The sequence below is a fragment of the Amblyomma americanum genome, chromosome 2, assembly GCF_052857255.1.
Source record: "Amblyomma americanum isolate KBUSLIRL-KWMA chromosome 2, ASM5285725v1, whole genome shotgun sequence".
NCBI classification, from domain to species: domain Eukaryota; kingdom Metazoa; phylum Arthropoda; class Arachnida; order Ixodida; family Ixodidae; genus Amblyomma; species Amblyomma americanum.
The window spans coordinates 25,918,544-25,939,827 of record NC_135498.1 but is presented as its reverse complement, the minus strand read 5'-3'; the positions used below and the strand labels follow the sequence as shown (position 1 = coordinate 25,939,827).

The 21,284-nt window shown below is 47.5% G+C and overlaps 1 protein-coding gene across 28 annotated transcripts in view; it reads left to right on the top strand.

Annotated features, from left to right (window-relative positions):
* LOC144120815 (eukaryotic translation initiation factor 4 gamma 3-like) overlaps positions 1–21,284 on the top strand; it is a 102,403-nt gene that overhangs the window by 41,771 nt on the left and 39,348 nt on the right. For 15 of the 28 annotated variants that reach the window (XM_077653564.1, XM_077653562.1, XM_077653556.1 and 12 more), the window contains exons 7-9: positions 794–875; positions 3,540–3,766; positions 15,083–15,707. In XM_077653564.1, coding sequence (XP_077509690.1) covers positions 794–875; positions 3,540–3,766; positions 15,083–15,707 — 934 coding nt within the window. Of the gene's footprint in view, positions 1–793; positions 876–3,539; positions 3,767–15,082; positions 15,708–16,210; positions 16,280–21,284 lie in introns of all 28 variants that reach the window. The other 13 variants (XM_077653559.1, XM_077653547.1, XM_077653546.1 and 10 more) reach the window with 1 other exon arrangement.

Below are 21,284 nucleotides of genomic sequence, written 5' to 3'. Positions count from 1 at the left end.
TACACTCTCCGAGCATTCTTAGAAAGTTCAAATTATTGTTCTGTGCGGCAGATTTTCTTATTAAATCGAATTAAACATACTGGCTCCTGCCTTTCTTTAAACTCTCTTCCGAAAAGAGGAGTAGGCTAACTCATGGAGTTCATTTCAGCCAGTCGCGTGGCAGCTTTGCTTTCGCCTTTATTTAGTTTATTTCTCCATGAAAAGTTTGTCACAGACTACATAGCTGCAAATTAGGCCCATGGAAATAAAAATATAAGTGGACTGTTTGGTTTCGTCGTTCGCCACGTATCGCTCTGCCGATGACAGAGCGGCAAGCCGCCACATTGGCTGAAAGGCACTCCACGCATTGGCTGACTCCTCTTTTCAAAGGTGAGTTAAAAAAAAAAAGCAGGAGCCAGGAGATTTACCTTGATTTATTAGGGAAATTGGCTGCTCAAACTATAATTTGGAGTTTCTGCGAATGCTCAGAGCATGCAGATAGAGTTCCCGCTCTAAAAAGGCGAGCACAGCATCCTCTGCAGTGCACCTTCAAGCTCCCAGGAACAAAAAGTTGGATTGCAGAAACAAAATTCAGAAGAGGCTGTGCAACTACATTTTTACAATGAACAGTGCCGAGTCATGTCTTGCATTATTCATTCACATTTTTCATACCTGCTCCGTGAGCAGCTACGAGGCCCTTGCAGTGTCTTAGGCTTTGAAGGCGCCTGTCGAGCAGGCTTGTCAATTGTGGGCAGTGTTGAACCCCGGCCGTTCTGTTGCAGGCTTGTTCCCATGCTTTCCCTCTTCATTGCAGCCGTACGCCTCTCAGCGCCCTGGCCAGTTTAGCCCAGCACCGCAGTTTGTCTACCACCAGCCCTACCTCCAACCTCAGCAAAGTAAGTTTACTACGGAATGCCGCAGTGCTACGGCAGTTTCATTCCATTTTGCGTGATGGGTTCTTTTTAGCCCGTTGTTTGTTTTTGCCCACTTGGAGTAGGTTTTATACAGGCTGTTCAGATCTTTTTCAACAGCCATGATTTTTAGAACAGATCTATAATGGTTCTCAGGGCTGCTTAATAAATTCAGATGCATTCCTTCAAATTCCTTGGAAAATTTTGGTTCGTTCTGACTCAGCTCTTAACTGTAAGGCTGCACAGGTACCAACAACTGAGAGATAGCGTACAGAGGTGCTGATTTCGAGAAAGTACATCCCTGGAAGGTGAAATTGCAAAACTTCTGCAAAACCTTGATTCACTCTGATCCACTGATGCAATTTGATGTAAACCAGCTTTGCACTGCAATTTTGCTTTGTGCATCATGGCATACGCTGTCTTATAACGTATTGCCTTGTGAAAAGTGCAAGTTCTTGCCTGCCTGGTTTGAATGGCAACAGCGCACAGAAAAAGGCGAACTCATTGTTCTCACGATCCACCTGTACACATGATTAAGAAATCACATTCATACTTAAATTAGCAGATCGTTATTAAAATTTATGAGCACCAAAAAACATGAAAATCTGCAGCTTTGTTACAACATAAGTGACACGGACTGGCTAACTTTTATAGCTTATTTTATGGGAAGCTACATGACAAATAAAAAAATTGGAGGACGCTTAAGCTTCGCCTTAAGAGTGGAACGTGACAGCGTGTTGCAGCACTGCCACGGAGTCCACGGAACGGCATCGCCCGTTCGGCGCGGCACCTTGCCCGTTAGACAAATCGCTCTTCTACGTACGGTGAAACGGACGCGCGGAGCGGCAAACCATGTAGAAGCACTGCCAGGCGCCTTGCCGAAACGCACAGGACTCAAGTAGCAGTCGTAGTTCGTCGGCACATTGTTCTCTACAAACCCGATGCCACGAACGTCAGCACAGCTTCTGCACCGAATGAATGGGTGGGCGCAAGCTTTGTGGTGAACGCGTTTTGGATGTGGGCTGCGTTGTTTGCCGCTCACCGGGTGATTCCTGCGTGCCCGCACGGCCCCACTGCGCCCGAACGAGACGAGCGGGATGCGGCGCCGTTGCGCGCTATCTGTTGGGGCAGTGGTGTACATTTGGAGGAGGACGGAGGGGAGGGATTTTTCGCTCACGGCCAACGCCGATGACACCGGCTTTTCTGCGACACGGGGCCCTTAACGCTATCGCGTTAAAATAGCTGGTTCTTGCTTACCTGCTGTGTTACATGCAGAAAAATGCGCTTCTAGTTCTGTCATTCGCCCGCTGTACAAGACGCTCACAAGATGTTGCCACCATTGACAAATGCAGCTTTGTCGTGAAATTTTAAACCAACATGATTCTACCTAGTTGGGCTCAAAGCAGTCCTCCATAGCACCGCCATTGCAGTGCCCCCTCAGGGTAGTGAAAATTGCCAATAGCATGTTTCTCAGGGAACAATCATAAGCCAAAGGATATACAGTCGATCCCAGATGTATCGAACTTGAAAGGGATCGCAAAAAAGAAATCGTGCAATGCCTTCACTAGAGAAGCACACCAAGTAAATGCTGTGCTACCCTTTGGTCAGCTAGGTTGGCTTCACCGCATCACAAGTGGAGTATCAAAACCACGATGGCTGAGTGGTTATGGCACTCGGCTGCCGGCCCGAAAGACGCGGGTTCTGTCCTGTCCGCGGCGGTCGAATTTCTCAATGGACGCGAAATTCAGAGGCCCGTGTGCTGTGCGATGTCAGTGCACGTAAAAGAACCCCAGGTGGTTGAAATTTCTGGAGCCCTTCACTATGGCGTCCCTCATAGCCTGAGTCGCTTTGGGACGTTAAAACCCTTCAACCATAAAAACCAAAACCACAAGTGGAGTATAGAATTCTGGCTCTTCTGCACGACACTGGTGTTACGTGGAAAATAAATACGGGACTGAAGTTTACCTTCAGGAATGCATCACATTCACCTTGTCAAGCAGTTTTACAGTACTTATGTACTGATGTTTTACAGTACTGCTGATGTGGCTGTGTGTGCAAAAAGTGACCACGAGAATGCCATTCGGAGAAGAGTTGCAGAGGCACGGCGTGCTGCTCGATATTCTTAATGTTGCGCTGGACGTGAATTAGATAAACAAATTCACTGTTCAGTATTGGTGATAATTCGATGCGTCCAGGATCCTGGTGCCCATATCGTCATTTTTGTGGGAGTCCGCCGATAGTATTCTTGAGAATACCAATGTTAAAAATGATGCAACTCCTTTTGTTTCCCTTGGCCAGGGAAACAAAAGTGTGATATGTGCATTATGGAGTAGGTTCTAAGCAGGCACCCAAAGATTCCTAGTCTTTGTGATAAGATATTTTTCCCCTTCTTGATAAGTGCCTCACTGTATCATTGATATCCTGGAGTTCTTGAATAGGGAATATTGGGAGCTGTTGTATTTATCCGCTATTGTATTTCTTCTAAGCTGCAAGAATACTCTGATATACACACAATGGCCAACAACATGATTGAACCTGCCTTCACCTTTTTTGCCTCGGTTTATCTGTGCGGTGTTACTGAATTCCCAAGCAATGTTTGTGCTATGCATGACCCTCTTTTTTTTTCTGTCTGTTCTTTCTTTGCATCAGCTGCGCAGGTGTACTACAACACACAAGGGATGATGTCCGTGCCGCTACCGAGTGGTGGTGCGCCGCCCCAGGTGCAGGCGCCTCGGGCCCAGCATGGCTACCAGCAGGGAGCTCCTCCGCTGCAGCAGCGGCAAAAGCACATTCTGGAGATCAAGGATCCCGCAACAGGCCGCAACATCCTTGATGACATCAACTCTGCACCTGCTGACACGCCTCCGGCAGCCTCGGTGAGCGGAAGTTGTTGGAGGGATGGGAAGACACAGAGTGGCTCTTGGCACTCATTTTCTTTGTGACACAAAAGCACCTGACAGAACAAAAAGAAACGCCAAATTTATGACTGTTGTACAGTGCAGTCCACTTATAACGATACCACATATGACGGTATACCGGTTATAACGATAACTTGACTTAAGGGGGGACGCAGAGATCAGATCGCAAAAATCGTGGGGAAAAAAAAAAATCGATTTTTGGAAACCACGCGTTTCGGTATCTGCAATGCCTAATCTATCTTGTATCAAAATGGTTTAGCCGAAAACGCACTAAAAGTGCCCTAGCTGAAAACGCACTAAAAGTGCCCGAAAATATTTAATTTGTCACGGTGCAGGGCGAGAAAACAGTTAAGAATCACGCAAAATCACCGCAGTTCTCGGAGCCATTTCTAGTCTTTCCCGCCACCATGTGCCGCCATCTTGGTATCGTTTGAAAGCTCAAAGTTCTGCCGTTTTGTATCTGAATTCTTCAGTCGTCGCCATCTTGTAACAGTTGCACAAACACAAAAGAAGCGCAGGTATGCTAGGGGTGGTCACGTGGGCCCTCCGATGAAAGCGGGCCTCCGATTGGCTGCCGGTCTGAAAGGCTCATCCCCATTGGTTGCTGCTGCGGCAGTGTGCAAGCTGGCAACCACAGCGGACCGCTGCACGCCAGAGTCTTCATATGACACGCAGAATTCGGATTTCTGAAAGCTTTCAGGTTAGTGATGGATCGTCGCTCATTTGAAAAGAAATTTTCGACGAAGCACGCCTTCGGAAAACGGAAGCGCAAGCCTCCTATGGCAAGAAAAAGACGGCAGCCAGCGGAAGAAGCGGAGCACCCGAATGAATATGCGGAAACGTGTCCTGCTATTTGCACTGCGTTACTCCAGCAGTGAAGTAGACAATTGCCCTGTGCCATCGACGCCGATAACCTAGTCGGCGGACGACGTGCCAACGGAGGCTCTTGCACCTCTGCGAAGAGCCGCGCGAATCGGTAGCCAAGATCGCAGTGTTGGAGGTGACGCGGGTTGAAGGTCAACAATGCCGGCAGAGACGGTGTGCTCTGTTTCTGGCGCATCGTGCGACATGGATACGCAGCCTGTGAGTGAGCCCCAGCCATCTGCGAGCTACAGTGTGATAGCTGAAGATTCACCGGACGAATCGTCACCCGAGCGTAGCACCATTCAGGCGTGCCTTGAGCAGAATTTAGTGATGGCAGAAGCGCAGACATGCAGCGTTCGCAACTCCCTTTGTCCCCAACTGAACGGAAGTTTGGTCAGCACTGTTAAAGGACGAGCATGCCTCGCTCTTTGTGATAGACTGCAGTAAATGAGGCAGTCGTGAAGTGCAATTCAGAGAGCCAAGGAGCCTGCTGGGCAATGTGTGCCACCTTGGGTGTACATCCTGATGCCCTTGCTGTCCAGAGGGCTCATGAAAAGGACTGAGAACACCTGAAGAAGGTGCCCAAAGCCCACCAAACAAAGAGGCAAAGTTGCAGGAAGATGCCTGACAGCAATGATGCAAAATATTACAGCTCTGGTACTTGATAAATCTGCAGTGCTTGCAAAACTTTAGAGCCAGTTTTCTCAGAAGTGAGTTTTGAGCCGACGGTCCTGCTTGCAGAAAGCATAGAACAACTATGCCTTGTTGGATTTGCATGGGGTTTGTTGCATTGTATTTCTTAGTAAATTTTCTGCAGTAACATCCCTATATTTTTAATAATTTTTTTTTACTGTTTAGCAAAATTGGCATGTTGATAACGACCGCATTTTTCAAACATGGATATAATGTCCTGTGTAAAAAAAAAGAAAATAAGGGTGATAAAAGTATTTGGAGAATGTCACTGCATGAACTATTCATTTGGCTAAAATATAAGAGTGCCTATATATCAATGAAACTTTGTAATTGCTCATTCAGCACACTACCCAATAACCGTGCCAAGTTTCATTGCTCTACTACAAAAAAGAAATTTCACTCTGATCCCCACCTCCCCCTTAAGCATGACAAATAAACATGTTGTTTCTCAAATCGTATGTTCTGCATATGTTTTTTCCGGATTTTTCGATATCGTTGTCATCATAGGCAGATTCTTGGGGGAGTTATGTACCCGTGCTGTAAATGCTGAATCCTGTACAATTGTCTGGAAACATTCATTTAGTGAATAAATGGGCTGTTTGCCAAACAAGCAGCACATATCGTAATCCGCAGCCACGGGACCCTGAGCAGTCTCGCAGCGCGGCTGCGCAGGCGGAGCGAAGTGAAGACAGACAGGAAAAGTGAGGCATCGTGTCGCTGTAATGTGATCAGGGTCGGCTACGGGCCACCGCCACAGACGTCCGCCGAGCATCCCGCCGAGCATCGGCGTCAGCGTGGCAATGCGAAATACAATGGAGAAACCGTATGCCGATTGAGATCGGTCGAAGCGAGCCGCTTGGTTCAGGACTCTGTCGTCCCTCGCTCGCTTGGCTTTTCTCAGCATATCGCAGTACCTACCAACTTTTCCAGCACATGAATTGGAACGCGCTGCTATGCACAGCATGGGTATGAGAGCAGATGACACAGCAATACGTGCGTCACAACTTTTGGGGCCCACGTGAACAGTGTTGCTGCTCTTTCATGATAGTGACGTCCCAGCACACCCCGGCGCTCAGACACCGAAATTGCGCAGTATAAAGAATGCAATAATAAATTATTTACCGCGCATATATGAATTGCGCAGCGTTTGAAACAAAGAATACGCCAACCGAAAATTTTGTCTCCACCCCTTTAAAGGGAACGTGAGGAGAACTCTGTCGATTTTTTTTTTTGTTAGCAAAATCTGATAGTTCGGCATTTCATGCTTTGTTGCCACTTCTCCGGGAGAGAAAGATGCATTTATTTAAAAAAAAAAATTGGATTCGAAGTTGAAAAAGTTTTTCCTGCCCTCCAATTCAAACTCTCTGTCCTCTGATGACTTCACAGGACGGAGTGGCGTGAAACGTGACGTAAACGCAGACTGCGTGATTACTGGCTGCTGGCGGTGCGGTCTAGCAGCAGCCGAAATTAAAGCTACCGCCGCCGCACATTGAAGGTAGGGTGGCTAGAATGGGGTTACCGCCGTCTTGCCAGCGTTACAATGGATCCCGTTCCCGAACCCGCCAACAAAGTTCTCACAAAAACTCCGGCCTGCATTTCAGCGACCTCAGCCCCACAGAGAGTGGGATGCTTTTGAGGGTGTACGGTTAGGTTAGGCGCCGGCGGGTCGTTTCCCCTTCCTCAGTGAGCAGCCGTTGCTAATTAAATATCTTAACCCCAGTGGGGTGTTACCTTAACCCCAGTGCGGGGCGAGGACAGAGTTTGCACGTCGCGCCCATCGGAGGCTGGCCGAGGCTTTGGGGCCAATGGATTGTGATTTCTTCAACAGTGCTGTTGCACGGTGCAGCAGGCACCGTCGAGGAGGTTTCTCACGGTTGCAAGGGCCAGGTTATTTTTTTTTCCCACAAAAAACGGATGGGTGCTCAAGGGCGCTCACGTTTAAAGTTGGTGGCTTGAAAGTAAAACCAATGCATGACGCTTCAACGGGTTCCACGCGTTTCCGGAGGTGCGGCGTTTACTGGATCGGGTTCTCTCGCCCACTTGCATGTACCTTCAGATGTGTACTGTGAATGGATGAAATTAGCCGAGAGGTCGAAGAGGACAGCTCCGCCCAACTGCAAAGCTATTGAATGGAGCCGCAAGCAAATGAGTTGGAGGAGAGTGGAGTCACAGCCGCTGTAGGTTCCAAATCTCTTTTTAAGCGAAGGCTTTACTGGCCGCGAACGTGTGAATTTGCCGTGGCAGTGCTCCGAGGAGGCACATGACGTCACAACGCGCGCCTCGCCGCGGAGCCGATCCGGTCTGGCAGGGCCGGCGGCGGCTGCCGCACTCGGCTCAAAATAGACGTGCTCCAAATCTCCTCCAGTGCGACCAGAGTGCGCAGAACCCGCCGACGCGGTCAAGCGCAGTGAGTATAGAGGGTCTCGCTTTCGCCGACGTGACGTCGCCGTGCAGTGTATGCGTGTTACGCCGAAGTATAAATGCGCCTTAAGAGAGCCTGCGCTTAACCGCTAACCAACGTATTCGGTGGCGGCGTCTCTGGAGCCACTGAAACCCCCCTGCGCATTCACTGAATAAAAAAAAACACTGTGCCGGGGCTCGCAATCGAACCAGGGCCTTCGGCGTTTGAGGCGGAGATGCTACCACTCCTCCACGACGGCTCAAGCTTTAACCATGAATAAAGGCACATCTAGTGAATGCACTCATCCGATGCAGAAGTCTTAGCGCTTTCGCTACGTATATGCTGGCCTGACAGAGCTAGGCTATCAGCAGTTTTTTCTTAACTGCCTTGTACCTTGTCTCCCGTCCCTAATACAGTCAAACCTGGATATAACGAAATTGAAAAAAGTTCGCAATTTTTCGTTATATCCAGGTTTTCGTTACATGCAGTTTTGGGTTAAGACTGGTAAGGATTATGCCAAAACTAAATAAAAATTCGACAGATATCAATTCAAGTGAACTCGCCATTCAAAGAATTTATTTAATAGAGAAAAACTGCGTAATTTTCGCTTGCTGTTTTTGCCCAATTGAAGCCACTACTCTGCGCTTCAAGGAAACTAAGGCATCCAGGGCTGCTTCATCGTCCTGCGAGCCGACGAAATGGCGCAGAACGTCCACCACGTCCATCAGTTCCCTCGCGGTGGGCACAGCACAAAACGTATCAGGCTCTGACGAACCGCCACCTTCAAGGCTATCCTTAACGGTTTCCACAAGTGCCGCATCAGTCATCTCTTCCATAGCCACGGCGCCGTTGTCCACGAACAAAAAGTTGCACAGCTCGACACCGTCGGGCACCCCACCGTTCATGCGTAGTTCATCCCACGCTTCTGCGACCTCGGGTGGGCTTGAAAGTTCGTCTTCAGTGACTGTAGCTTGAATGGCCTTATTTACCTGAGCCTTGGCGAAGCAATTGGCGATGACTTGTGATTCGACCTCTTGCCACGACGCAGCAAGCATTCCGATTGCTTGGTAGATATCCACTTTTGTTGGCCGTTCAAGGCGGATGTCCAGGAGCATCTTTTGTATCAATCGACGGCGGTAACAGCATTTAAAGCTGTTAATAACCCCTTTGTCTAAGGGTTGTACCAGAGAAGTGCAGTTAGGTGGCAAATACTGCAGCTCGACGTTCGAAAGCTGTAGGCCTTCCACATGATGCGCGGAGCAGTTGTCAAGCAGCAAAAAAATGCTGCGAACTTGTCGCTTGACATCTTGGTTGAGCTCCTTCAGCCAGTCGGAAAAAATTGCCCACGACATCCAAGCTTTGGAGTTTGCCACATATTTTACTGGCATCCGCCTTGTTCCTTTAAAACATCCGGATCAGGCATTGCGGCCAATAACCAATAGGATTCGCTTGTCGCTGCCATCAGTGTTGGCGCAAAGCAAAACCGTCACACGGAGTTTACTTTGCTTTCCACCGCGGCAGTCTTCTCCTTTTAGTGAGAACGGGCGGCTCGGTAGCATTTAATAAACCAGGGCCGTCTCATCAGCATTATAAATGTCGGCAGCTTCATAGTGGCTGAAAATGCCGGGAAGCTTCTCAGCCACCCACGAGGCAGCAGCATCGCTGTCTGCGGAGGCAGACTCGCCAGATACCACTTTTCCGACGACATCGTGCCGGCTTTTAAATCCTTGTAGCCAGCCGTTACTCACTTTGAAGTCGTCGTGGCCCAGGATGCAAGCAAGATCTATGGCTTTCTGCTGCAAAATTACGCCACTTATGGGCACGTTTTGTGCTCGTCTGTCCAAAAACCATGCAAAAACGGCGTTGTACACATCAGCATACGTCGACGTCTTCAGTCTTTTCTTTTGGGCACTTGTGCCCGACTCCATCGCACTGCGGATGCTTTGTTCTGCAGCAAGAATGGTTGACAGGGCGCTGGCTGGTATATTGAAGCGGGCAGCGACAGCCTTCTTTTTTTCGCCGGCGGTAACCGCATTCAAAATCGAGAGCTTATCTTCAAGCGACAAAACTTTGCATTTCCTCACAGCGGAACTCATCGTAACGAACCGACACCGTAAACACACACCAGCACACGCACGTCAACATGCTGACGAAGAAGAAGAAGGCTTACCATAACTGCGCCGCAACACCACGAAGAATTTGTCATAGTAGTGCCACCTAGTGTCAAGCTACAAAATGAAAGCTTAAAAAGTTGCTACGCTTGCCACGGAGCGGCGCTCAACATCATCATCATCACCGAGGTCTGCTTGTTTGCTGCGATTGCAAGCGTTCTGCTCGCGGTCTACTTTACCTTTTAATATAAAAACTTACTTAAACAATATTCATTAAAGTTGCGCACTGCCCGGTCAAATTTCGGGCAAAACATTACAAGATACAGCTCGATGATCAGAGCCACGGATTCGTTACATCAAGGTCGACTGCCGCAACGAGTTCGTTACATGGAGGTCGCCTATACATGGGCTTCAATGGGGGATGTGCTGGGGAATTGAAAAATTTCGTAAAATCCAGGAATTCGTTACATAGAGGTTCGTTACATAGAGGTTCAACTGTAAACGATTTCCGTTAAGTAGTTCGAAGTTGACTGGCACATCCGGGAACGTTTCGCCGGGCAAGCGTATGAAGACGCAAGTGCTCTTTACACTGCTAACTGCCTTGTATGATCACCAACCATCGTGCCATCATAGTTTTTCATCGACCGTGGCGATCACCTGACCAGCCTTCACAGGCTCCTTCAAAGGTTAACTAGCTCTTGAAGCAGCACTTGCAGTTCCTCTGCTATTCGGCGCTTGTAAATCAAGGCGAGTCAAAAACAAAACCATGGGGCACACAAAGCTCGGACTCGAAGCGCCATAACAAACCGAAACTCTGCTGACCGCCTGTGGCACCACCAAGCATCGGTTTTCTTTGCTTCTAACATTGAGGTTGTCTTTTGTCCGTCTTCCTTGTGTGATAAAAGTGCACTATCGGTTTCAAAACAAAATCTTGCTTCAATATTGAACCGCGCAACCTTCGTTTGTCAGCCTCAGAGATTCGTGGCTTCCATGGGGTAAGGAAAATTCCTCCAAGGTGGCGTCTTTTGTCCTATGACGTCATCGCGCTTGTACTTTCGAGATTGGCCTGTGGCAGCGATGCCTGTATTTTGGTTCTTGCTATTTTCTACCTTACAAGAGCTTTGTTTTCAGTAAGAGTGGCATTTTTGTGGTCAGGAGCTAGTATTCTAACGATACAAGCCAACTTCAATTTCTCCTCAGTGTCCCTTTAAGGGGGGCATGGTTGTCTGCTTTTCAAATCAAAACTGTGTGGTAGCATATTTTTGTTTTATGCATTGCTTTTTTTGTATGCACGCTGTTAGGTGTGTCAAAGCAAAACAGTCTCGAAATGATACTTAACGATACTCTTCTACGGTGCAACACAGTAGCACTAAACAAAGCCTCCTCAGAGGTGGCTGCGTTGCATGTGCAGAGTTTCCCCCCTACAAACATCCACCAGCACGTGACCATCACTCATGGTGAATTGCAGTCCCAGATATGGAGCGGTGACAAAGCACCTGAACCGAGTGGGGGGGCACTCGCCCTTGTTGTAAGTTTGGAACACTCATGCTCGGGTTAGAGCAAGCTGGCGGTGCTCGCTCACTACTTGGGGAATACCCAGTGTTCTTTGCACTCTCTTGCGTGCATCGTCTGCTACTCATCGGGAGACAACCAGTCGCTGGAAAGAATTGCGGCTGCATTACGCAGGCTTCCAGTTGAATCTGCCGATTTCTGCGGATCAGTCCAGACTACTCTACGGAGTGACCTTGGCTCGGTGACTGCTCCCTATCTACGATAGGAATACAGCTGCTCCGAAAAGAGCAGAAACCGTTGCTCCAGAAGTGCTCCCATTCTGTCATTGGAAGTCTCCATCAATTTTGGTGCTCTGCAAAGAGGAGTAACCATGAGGATAGAAGTGATGGAAATGCGTTGGTGCCAGAACGGTGAAATGCGTTATAGAAACATTTTAAAGGAGGATACAGGGATTGGAGGTAAATTTATTTTTTGGCCCAGAGCCATGAATGGCTTGCACATTGAGCAAAGCACTGAATGATTAAATACAAAATTTTATTCATATACCTTCAGTATTTTTGACAAATTATGTGCTCCATTGCTATACGAAACTTGCAGTCACTCTTAAAGGGACACTGAGGAGAACTCTATCAATTTTTTTTTGTTAGCAAAATCTGATAGTTCGGCATTTCATGGTTTTGTTGCCGCTTGTCCGGGCGCGAAAGATGCATTTATTTCAAAGAAATTTGGATTCAAAGTTGAAAAAGTTTTTCCCGCCCCTCTGATTCAAACTCGGGGAACTCTTATGACGCCACGGCAACTCTTATGACGTCACAGAACAGAGTGACGTGAATCGTGACTTAAACGCAGACTCCGTGATTTCTGACGGCTAGCGGAGCGGTGTGCAACCTTCCTTTGCAAGCCTCAGAGATTCGCGACATCCATGAAGTAAAGAAAATTCCTCCAAGGTGGTGCCTCATGTCCTAGGAAGTCATCACGCTTGTACTTGCGAGATTGGCCTGTGGTGGCGATACCTGTATTTCGGTTCTTGCTATTTTCTACATTACAATAGCTTTGTTTTCAGGAAGAGTGGCGTTTTTGTGATCAGGAGCTGCTATTCTATGGATACAAGCCAACTTCAATTTCTCCTCAGTGCCCCTTTAAATTTTAGCCAAAGGAACGGTTCGTGCGGTGGCAAGATTTTTATCAGTCTGATCATTTCAGCAAGGAATTATATCCATGCTTGCGTAATGCACTTTTTATCATCACTTCAAAATAGTGGCAGATTAAATAAAGTTATTAAACGTGTAGCAAAGTCTCTGCATAAAGAATGTATCAAGGAACAAACTGCAACAAACTACATGAAAAGCTTTGACACTGTTGTCATGCTACGCTTGCTGCAACTGGGAAGTCAGGTCTGAAAACACTTGAGAAAACTGGAACTGAATTTGCATAAGCAGTTCTGGGCCATCAAAATGCCCCAGGACTATAATAGTGTACTTGGCTGTGAGGGCCTTCGTACATGTCCGTCCTTTCCTGAATAGGTGCAGCACTGGCTAGACATATGTTTGTCGTCATCATGATAAGCCGGTCGTGCCTTGGCTAGTTGTTTACGCATTGACAACGTCTTCATGTTTGCTATTGGCGTCGACTCTGGCCTTAGCTGTCACTAGATGAACCTTTGTGTCCGTGTAGCTGCATGATCACATCAGTTAGCGTTGTGCTGCAGCCTCATTGTAGTGTCGTTTTCTTGGCTGGTCTGATTTTTGTCTTTGCAATGGATCACACAGCACATTGATCCTTTTCGTCGCTGATGGCGACCCGGTCATCACTTCGTTCAATTCATTTGCCAACGATTGCATCCTCTTATTTGGGATGGCAGGCTTGCATGTCTGCTTTCTGCACACATGCTTTATCTGAAATATACGACCATCCATTGCTGACACACAGAACCTTGTGGAATGAAGGAGTGCTGTCTTGCAAAATAGCAGCAGTAGACTCGTCAACTGCCGTTAAACACACGGTGCCAATCACCCCGCTGAGCTCCTAACGTGCGAAAATGTGCCAGCCGGTCTGAGGAACTTGGCCAGACAGATGGTGATTCGTGGATGCTGTGAAGACAGTGTGTCACAAAAGTCCACATTAAAGTTTTTGTCTATATTACCACCAATCCACTTACTGCAAACATCCGGATATAATGAGCAGATGGCACGTGATGGTCATGTTGATTATAAGTGGGCTCCACCATGTGTGCCCAGAGGAAATCCCGTATACACTCGAGCCCACATATAATGGCCCCACTTAAGACTAACTTTCGCTTATAATGAACGAGACCTGCGCGACCGTCAAAATATACATTGTTTCAATAGCACAAAATCACACGTATAACGGATGTCATTAAGCCCTGCTGATTGGTTACAGTGAACGGACGGCATAAACCCGGTGTCGCTATGCGAGATAACCTGCGTCCCACCCCTTTGTGCGCCCGGTGCACGGCATGTTTTCCCGAGGCTCATCGCAGGCGAACTGCCCGCCCAGTTTTGTGCCCCTCTTGAGCGAAGCTACCCTTTCCCTGCAGATGCTCCTTCCAACATCGCCCTCCCGCCCCTGCTCGCAACTCCGCTCCCCTCTCCTCACTCTCTTGCAAATCCTCGCGTGGCCTCTGCTACCAACCGCGCCGCCGCCGCTGGTGCCGATCGCAGAGGCCACGCTCCGTGAAGCAGGCCTTTCGTGGGAGCCAAGAGGTGGCTGCACCGACGCTCATGGACGCCCCTCTTTGGTCTCTCCGCTGGCGCTGTGCGTCTATATCTTTAGCTTGATTGCTCTCTGTGCACGTTGAATGTCTACTCCATCGCGCGCTTTTTTCACTCTTGTTGCAGTGCGGACGTTTTGATGGCTTCGTTCAAATCTTGGGCCCTGGTTGTAATTCGGGATGGTGGGCGGGAACACTGTGCCCATTTTCCATTGTATTCAGCGGTAGAGATGATGAAAGCGGCCTGGGCGGAGGCGACGGCCGCTGGCGAGCGGAACTGCTTCCGCAAGGCCGGCTTCATCGACACAATGTCTGATGCCGAGCCTGATGCTTCGGAAGATGACCAGCCCGGCGGCGATTTGTGGCAGCGTGTCGTCGACTCCGACATGGGGGGCCATGACTTTGGTTGGAATGATTTCATTTCTGCCGATGATGACACCGTGGAACCGTGCATGGACGAGGGCATCATTTCTGAAGTGCGGGACAAGAGTGACGCGGAGGAATCGGATGCGGATGAAACTTTGGAGCCAGCACCCATAAGCGCGCCTCTAGCAATGAGCTACATAGAGAGCCTCAGGCAACTTGTCTATGCCAAGGGCCTCAGAGATAGCACGCTTCTGCTTTAAATAAACTGGAAACCTCCCTCATCGGATCTGCGCTGCAGAAATAGACGTCTATCACGGACTTTTTCGCAAAGAAAAAATTGTGTTTTGACAAGCAACTGTCTTAAAGCTGTGGTCCACTTACTACGAACTTCAGGATATAACGAACGGACGCCACGGGACAGTCATGTTCGTTGTAAACGGGCTTGACTGTAGCTGTATCCGTACAAGTACGGATGCCTGGGTGCATGCAATGAATGCAAAATTTGATTTCTTTTAGTGGCCTTGTAATGAAAATTGTGTGTCAAGTACACCTTCCACTGTGTAGTTGCCTGAACCTGTTCTTGCTCCCCCTTCCAGGAACAGCCTGCGTCAGCCGCCAGCGACATTGCCGGCATGTTTGCTGCCCAGGTGGCAGCGGTGGCCTCATCAGGTCCGCCAACCAAAGTCTCCCCAACCCCGGTGCTAGAACCTCCTGCTCAGCAGGCACAGCAGCCATCGCAGCCTCAACAGCAGCAACCCACTTCTCTAGAAGAAGCCGCTGCCCCGCAAGAAAGTGAGGTTGTTGTCGCCACAGAAGAGAGGCGAGAGCCGCACAGTCCTCTTCCGACGGTGGCAGCCCCAGCGGAGACACGGGTTGCCTCCGACACTACGGCTTCACAGGGCATTACATCAATGGAGGCAGCAGAGTCCGCTGCAGCTCCGGCAACGCGCGTCGAGCCGGTTGAGGCACCGGCGTGTGCCGATGATGCGGAGAGCAGCACAGTGCCAGCAGCGGAAGTGGTGGACACACGGAACAGTGCCGTAGAAGCGAGGACGCATGTGGTTGTGGAAGAGGTGCCTGAGCCTGTGGCCACAGTTACAGTGCCGCCACTGGCAGCAAGGAGAGAGGCTGAGGAGGCCCCGGTGGCTGCTCCACCTGCCAAGACATCACCCACCGTGGCTGCGATGCCGCCCACAGAGACGGTGCGGGAGGCGACAGACGGTGCGTATATGCCCCTTGCTCTCCCAGCGCTGTTGCCCTGCTTGTCTATTCTGCCACACTTGCTGTTGAGTTTGCGGGCTATATTTTTCAACTTCTTTTCCTGCCTTGTAGCTAAAAGTATGCTACAGGGAAGCTGCATACAAAAAGCTTTTCAGACACAGCCCCCCTTTCTCTTGTCCGTGCTTTGTTTTAAGCACAGCTTTGTACATAAACAGTTGTGCAGGGGAGAAAAACATGAATATAAAATCCTGAAATCAATAGCAGATGCTTTAATAAATTGTAGTGCACAAAGTGTGCAAATGGTTGTTTAATGTAGTCATATGTCAGAATTATCAAGTTGATTCGTGTTTAGTAGTGAAGCACATTCCAAGCATTCTCTGCCTAAATTTAAATGTGGTATAGGCATTTTCCAAGCTTCTGCATGCTTTTGTACCACGTTTCTTTATAAGCATTGTAGTTTAGATGGGTTTATGTTCTCATCGCATATTGGTGGCGACAAGCAGAGCATTCAGTTGAGAAGTCAGACGAGTCGAAGATTCCCCCTGAAGCAAAGACAGGAGAAAGAATAAAAGGTATGGCTTTGTGTGTGATTTTAAATTCTTCAGAATACACTGTTTAAAATGGATCTAACCATGTTATAATGAACAGGCTTAAAAAAAAAAACTTAATAGTTCGAAATAGCCAAAATTTTCAATATAAACTTTCGTCAGAAATGCATGCAAGAGCAGTGTAGTTTAGTCAGTGAAGGGACTGCAAACTCCAGCTAGGGTTGCTTCTTGGCTTTTAAGCAGTGCCGTTTAGAGAGTAGTACATTATAGTGAAAGCCACGGCTGTTTTCTCCGTTTATAGATATACTTCAGTTTCTAAACTCTACCGCAGGAGCCGGGCGCGACTTTCTCCTAGGGACGGCCATCATGGCCGTCGCGCGGTGTGGGTGACAGTGAGCATCTCGTTAAATATGGTGGCAGAATATTTTACTTGGTGTCCATTTTTTCTTTCTTCACATGTCATCCATTCATGGCTTTCAGTAATGCCTAGTCGTTCTCCTTCGCCGTTTAATATCTGTCAAGGAGAAGTTTGAAAGGTGTGATGAATGGCATGGTTAACCACTACCGCTCATGCATATGCAGCTGCTCCCTATCCGGAATTGTTATTCTCATTGAACTTCTGAGCATTTAAGCCGTGTGGTGCTGCTTTATCATCCACGATCAGCTCAAATTCAATAAGCATGATTACATGCTTCATGCGCAGTTGTACTAGTGGCTGAGAATGTAAGAATGGATGCTCTTTGCTCTCTGTGTGGCCCTCTGATCCTCAAAAAGTGGGAAACAGAACAATCCCTATGCTGTCAAGCTACTCGAGAAGACGCCCAATATGTACGATTAAGTTGCAAACAATCACTTAGCCTAAAAGTGTTGACATCAACGGTGCCGTCATGGATGTAAACAAGGGTGCATACGCATTGAAAAAAAAAAAGCCGTTATATATAATGCGACTTCGGATCAGTCTTGCCTAGCCATCTGTGGTTTACCTGTAAAAAGCGGCCATCGCCGAAGAGGGTGGACGGAGTTTAGCAGCATGTGGTCAGTATCTTGTAGTCGGGTTAAAAGCGTTGAGGCACAAAATTATGTGGCGAGCGCTCACCTTGCGGCTATTAGCGAACATGGGGCTTCCCTGTGATTTCCACAGAATTGGAAGATATCGCAAGGGCAAATTAGTTTGATGCCAGCTTTTAGAACTGGGGCCTGATCTTCGGGAAGTGCATTTTCATATGCAACGGAAAGGAGAGGTTGTTTATCTTCAAGAGTAGCGAGCATCACTTTTCGATCGGCTGCCTGGAAAGCTAGATGAATTTACAGTCCAATTAGTTGATTTTTGTTTGGTATCACACGTATTTTTTTTCAAAAGTGAGATGGCAAAAAAAAAAAAAGATTGCGTGCAGAGAGAGCGTATAGTGGTGTTAGGTAGTCCCGAAGCAAGGCTGGAGCAGTTTGACACCGCTGCGAGAACAAAAAGAACGCTCTACTACCTCTCGATAGGCCCACAGTATAAGTCAGTAATAAGTTTAGGCACTTCCTTTCAATTTCAATAAATTTAATTTCTTACTTTTAACGTTCTCAATAGTTCACATGGTGTCACTTGCTTTTAGTCATTGCGTTTGTCCCTTGCGATCCTTCATTAGAAATTTTTGCATTCAAGCTATGGTACCTTTCCTGGTCCTACGGCGACGAGTATATCGTGAAGCTGTACGTTGAGGAATGTTGCATCATGAGCAGCAACTAAACCAGGAGAACGGGGCGCTGAGCGCACTTGAGGGAGGAGCCTGGTCATGAAAAAAAAAAAGTATTAATGAAGTCAGTTATGAAATCTTCAGGGAACATGTACTTCTGTGTGCCGATTCTAAATATGTCATTTAATTTCATATAAAACAGTTCCTTGAGCACTTAAGTGATTTTTATGCATGCATTTTGTTAAGAGCTTTGAAAAAATTTGCTGCAGGAAACTTGTTGATATGTAGTCATTGAATTGTCTTGATTCCAAGGAATGCAGTAACGGTAAACTTATCATCCTGGCTATCATAGAACTTGAGTTATTGGTTATTCAAGCTGCCACTTCAGAAACGGGACTACTCTTTGCATTTATGAAGTGACAACTTCAAAATCCTGTAACTTAGTTCTTTGTTAGGCAGGTAGACAATTTTACCCTTAATGCATTCCTTGGTATCAAGGAAACCCAGTGTCATACATTTCAGCGAGTTTCTCACAGCAAATTTATATCAAAGCTTTTCGCAAAATACTTGCATAAAAATTGCATAAGTACTCAAGAAATTGTTTTGCGTGAAATGAAATGACATATTTAGAATCAAAGTGCAAATATACATGTTCCTTGAAGATTTCGCAATCATGACAAGTGACGAGCAAGAGACTCGCGCCATTTCACGCCATTTCTTGAGCACACTTGTCGCAGATGTCAGTGCGAGATGTCACCGCGGTGAACCCGACATGCAGGCTGATGTCTTTGCTGTGTGGCGGCAAGAGCGGGTGCGGAACGCATGCAGTGTTAACACAAAAAAATCAAGCCAACCAGACTCGAACTCTCCCCCATGCGGTAACCAGGGGTCTCAAAACATACTACCAGTGAACTTTGAACCCCCTGCGCAAGCACATCGTTATGTGCTAGCAGACAACCATCGACCGCAGCGCCGTGGTGGCAGGAGCCGTGGTAAGCCGGCTCCTCCCCATGAGTGCGCCGAGGAGTTTCTAAACTGAAGTATATCTTTAAACGTTGGTTTTTCTCCACCTTCATAACAGCCTACGGAGCAGTCGACAGCTGCTGCGTAGGATGGTTGCTGCAAGGCTAGAACCGTTCAAGCCACTGCATCCAGGGCACTGTCGATAAGTGGGAGAGACATGAACGCTTGCCACAATGTGTGCCAAGTTCAGTGTATCTATCCACATGAGGTCTACTTATGTTTGATATATTGTTTAGGAGCTGCCTTTTTTTTTTTTTGCGCGGTTTTGAAGGTTTCAGTGTAGAGCCAATGCAGTTGAACCCGGCTGCATTGAACTGGAAGGTGATTGCAAAATAGTTTGACGTATTCATAATTTGGGACATTAAAAATGCCACCAGATAAGTGTATCTGTACTCTAAAATCAAGAATGCATTACAGCCGTGCTAGCGATGCGTTCCTTGCACCGACAAGCTTTTGCCAGCTGGAAGCGTACTGTTTGCCAGGCGTTCCCTAGTCTAACCTGCTTCACATCGAAGCCAGAGCAGACTGTACTTGGGAATCTGCCACTGTCTATCCTAAGATGTCTAATACTGTTGCTAATAAGTCATAAATAGCATAACATCTCATCAAAATTAAGGTACTGTCGGTATCCACACGGCCTGCGGCAACAAAGCACTCCAGGGGAAGGCCGCCCCTCTGCTTTAATTATCACATAAACTTTTGTAAGGGCCACACTTTTTTTAATTCGGGTGTGAATTTTGAAGGTGCAGCCGTTACACGAAATTATATGGTAGCTAGGTCGGCCTCATCGCATGAAAGCGACATGCCGCGGAGAATGAGTACGAGACCCAGGGCCACTCTCGGCACACCCCACGTTCACTTCCTCACATGGTTTCAGAGGGCTATTGATGCCAACAGGTGCCAAATGCATCATAGGCGACCCGTCTCCGCACAAGAGAAGTAATTGATGTGCACTGTTAGAAGCGCCACTTGCGGGGCGTGATTGATGCGCGCCATTCTATATAACTAACGATTGGAAAAATTGGGATTTGATATACTGCGCAATTTCCCTAAACTTTTACGCAAGATTTTCAAGGAGATAATATATGTGTTCAATATATCTAGGCTGGACTGTTATTCATCGTATCCATGTTTAGCAGGCATGGGCAGTATCGGCGATACATGTATCTTTGTTACTACCTTTCGATACTTTTTGTGTATCGGTATCGAAATTACATTTTTAGTGCATTGTGCATTTTAACTCTATTCAATACTCAAGAAAATTGTGCTGCAGATTTTGAGCGCTCGCTCAGGCGGCAACAGGCTGAAAAATGCGATGGAGTAGAATTGTGAAGAGACGATGGCAATGTCATTGTCCCAGTCAGTCTTTCTTTATCATGTGTGTGTTCTGCAGATAGACAATGTATATTTTGATCTTTTGCACGCTATGTGACAGAAGGGACGAAGAGATAAGCTCACTGTTGTGGTAGAAGCAGCAAAACTCATTGTACCTGATGGTGATACAGAAACAGCACAACTGAATCAAATGTGCACAGTGCAAATGCACCAAGCTACAAAAGCTGCTCACTAAGACGTCTTGACCTAGACATGTATGCAGGGCTAGCCAGTGCCCCCACTGAACTGGTTTGTAACACTTGTGAGTACAATTAGAAATGCATTATCCGCAGGTTCTACTAACTTTTCGACATGAAACCTAGTGCAAAGCAAGCAACAATTTGTGCTGTTTTTCTCCCTGTAATAGCATAGAGCACTATACCCTTTCTTTTCAAGTTGCGATGGTTGCCAACAGAAATAGAAGACTTCCGCCGTCATACGCAGCGGCTTACAGAACAAGCTGTTGTTGGCTTTTTCAACACGTCAAAGGTCTCGCAGTCTTCCACGTGCGAATCAATGTTGTCATCAGTGGCAGTAGTATCAATTGCATTAGCCGATGCATTTTTTTCTCTTGGAAAAGCAAGTATACAACAAGCGATACTGTTACGGTACACAGTCGCGAAGTGAAGAGGACGTTGTTCTGTCGCTGGGCAGTTCACGTCGACGAGGACGCTGCAGCTAGTGCTTGAGTGACCTGGTTTTCAGACTCTTCTGTGTGCAGCCTATCGTTCCTGCTGCTGAACTAACCCTGTAATAATACTTCTCAAGAGGCACTAGGGAAACTTCATTTTCTTAGCTACCTCGGGGATCCTAGAGTTGACGTGGCAGCGCTTCACTCCTATCCGTTAATAAAAGGCACCTTCATCAAATAAAACATGGGAATGTGCATGTCTCGTCCTATAGTGCGGCTTTTTGCATTTGTTTCGCTTATAGCTCAGCCACATCGCGGG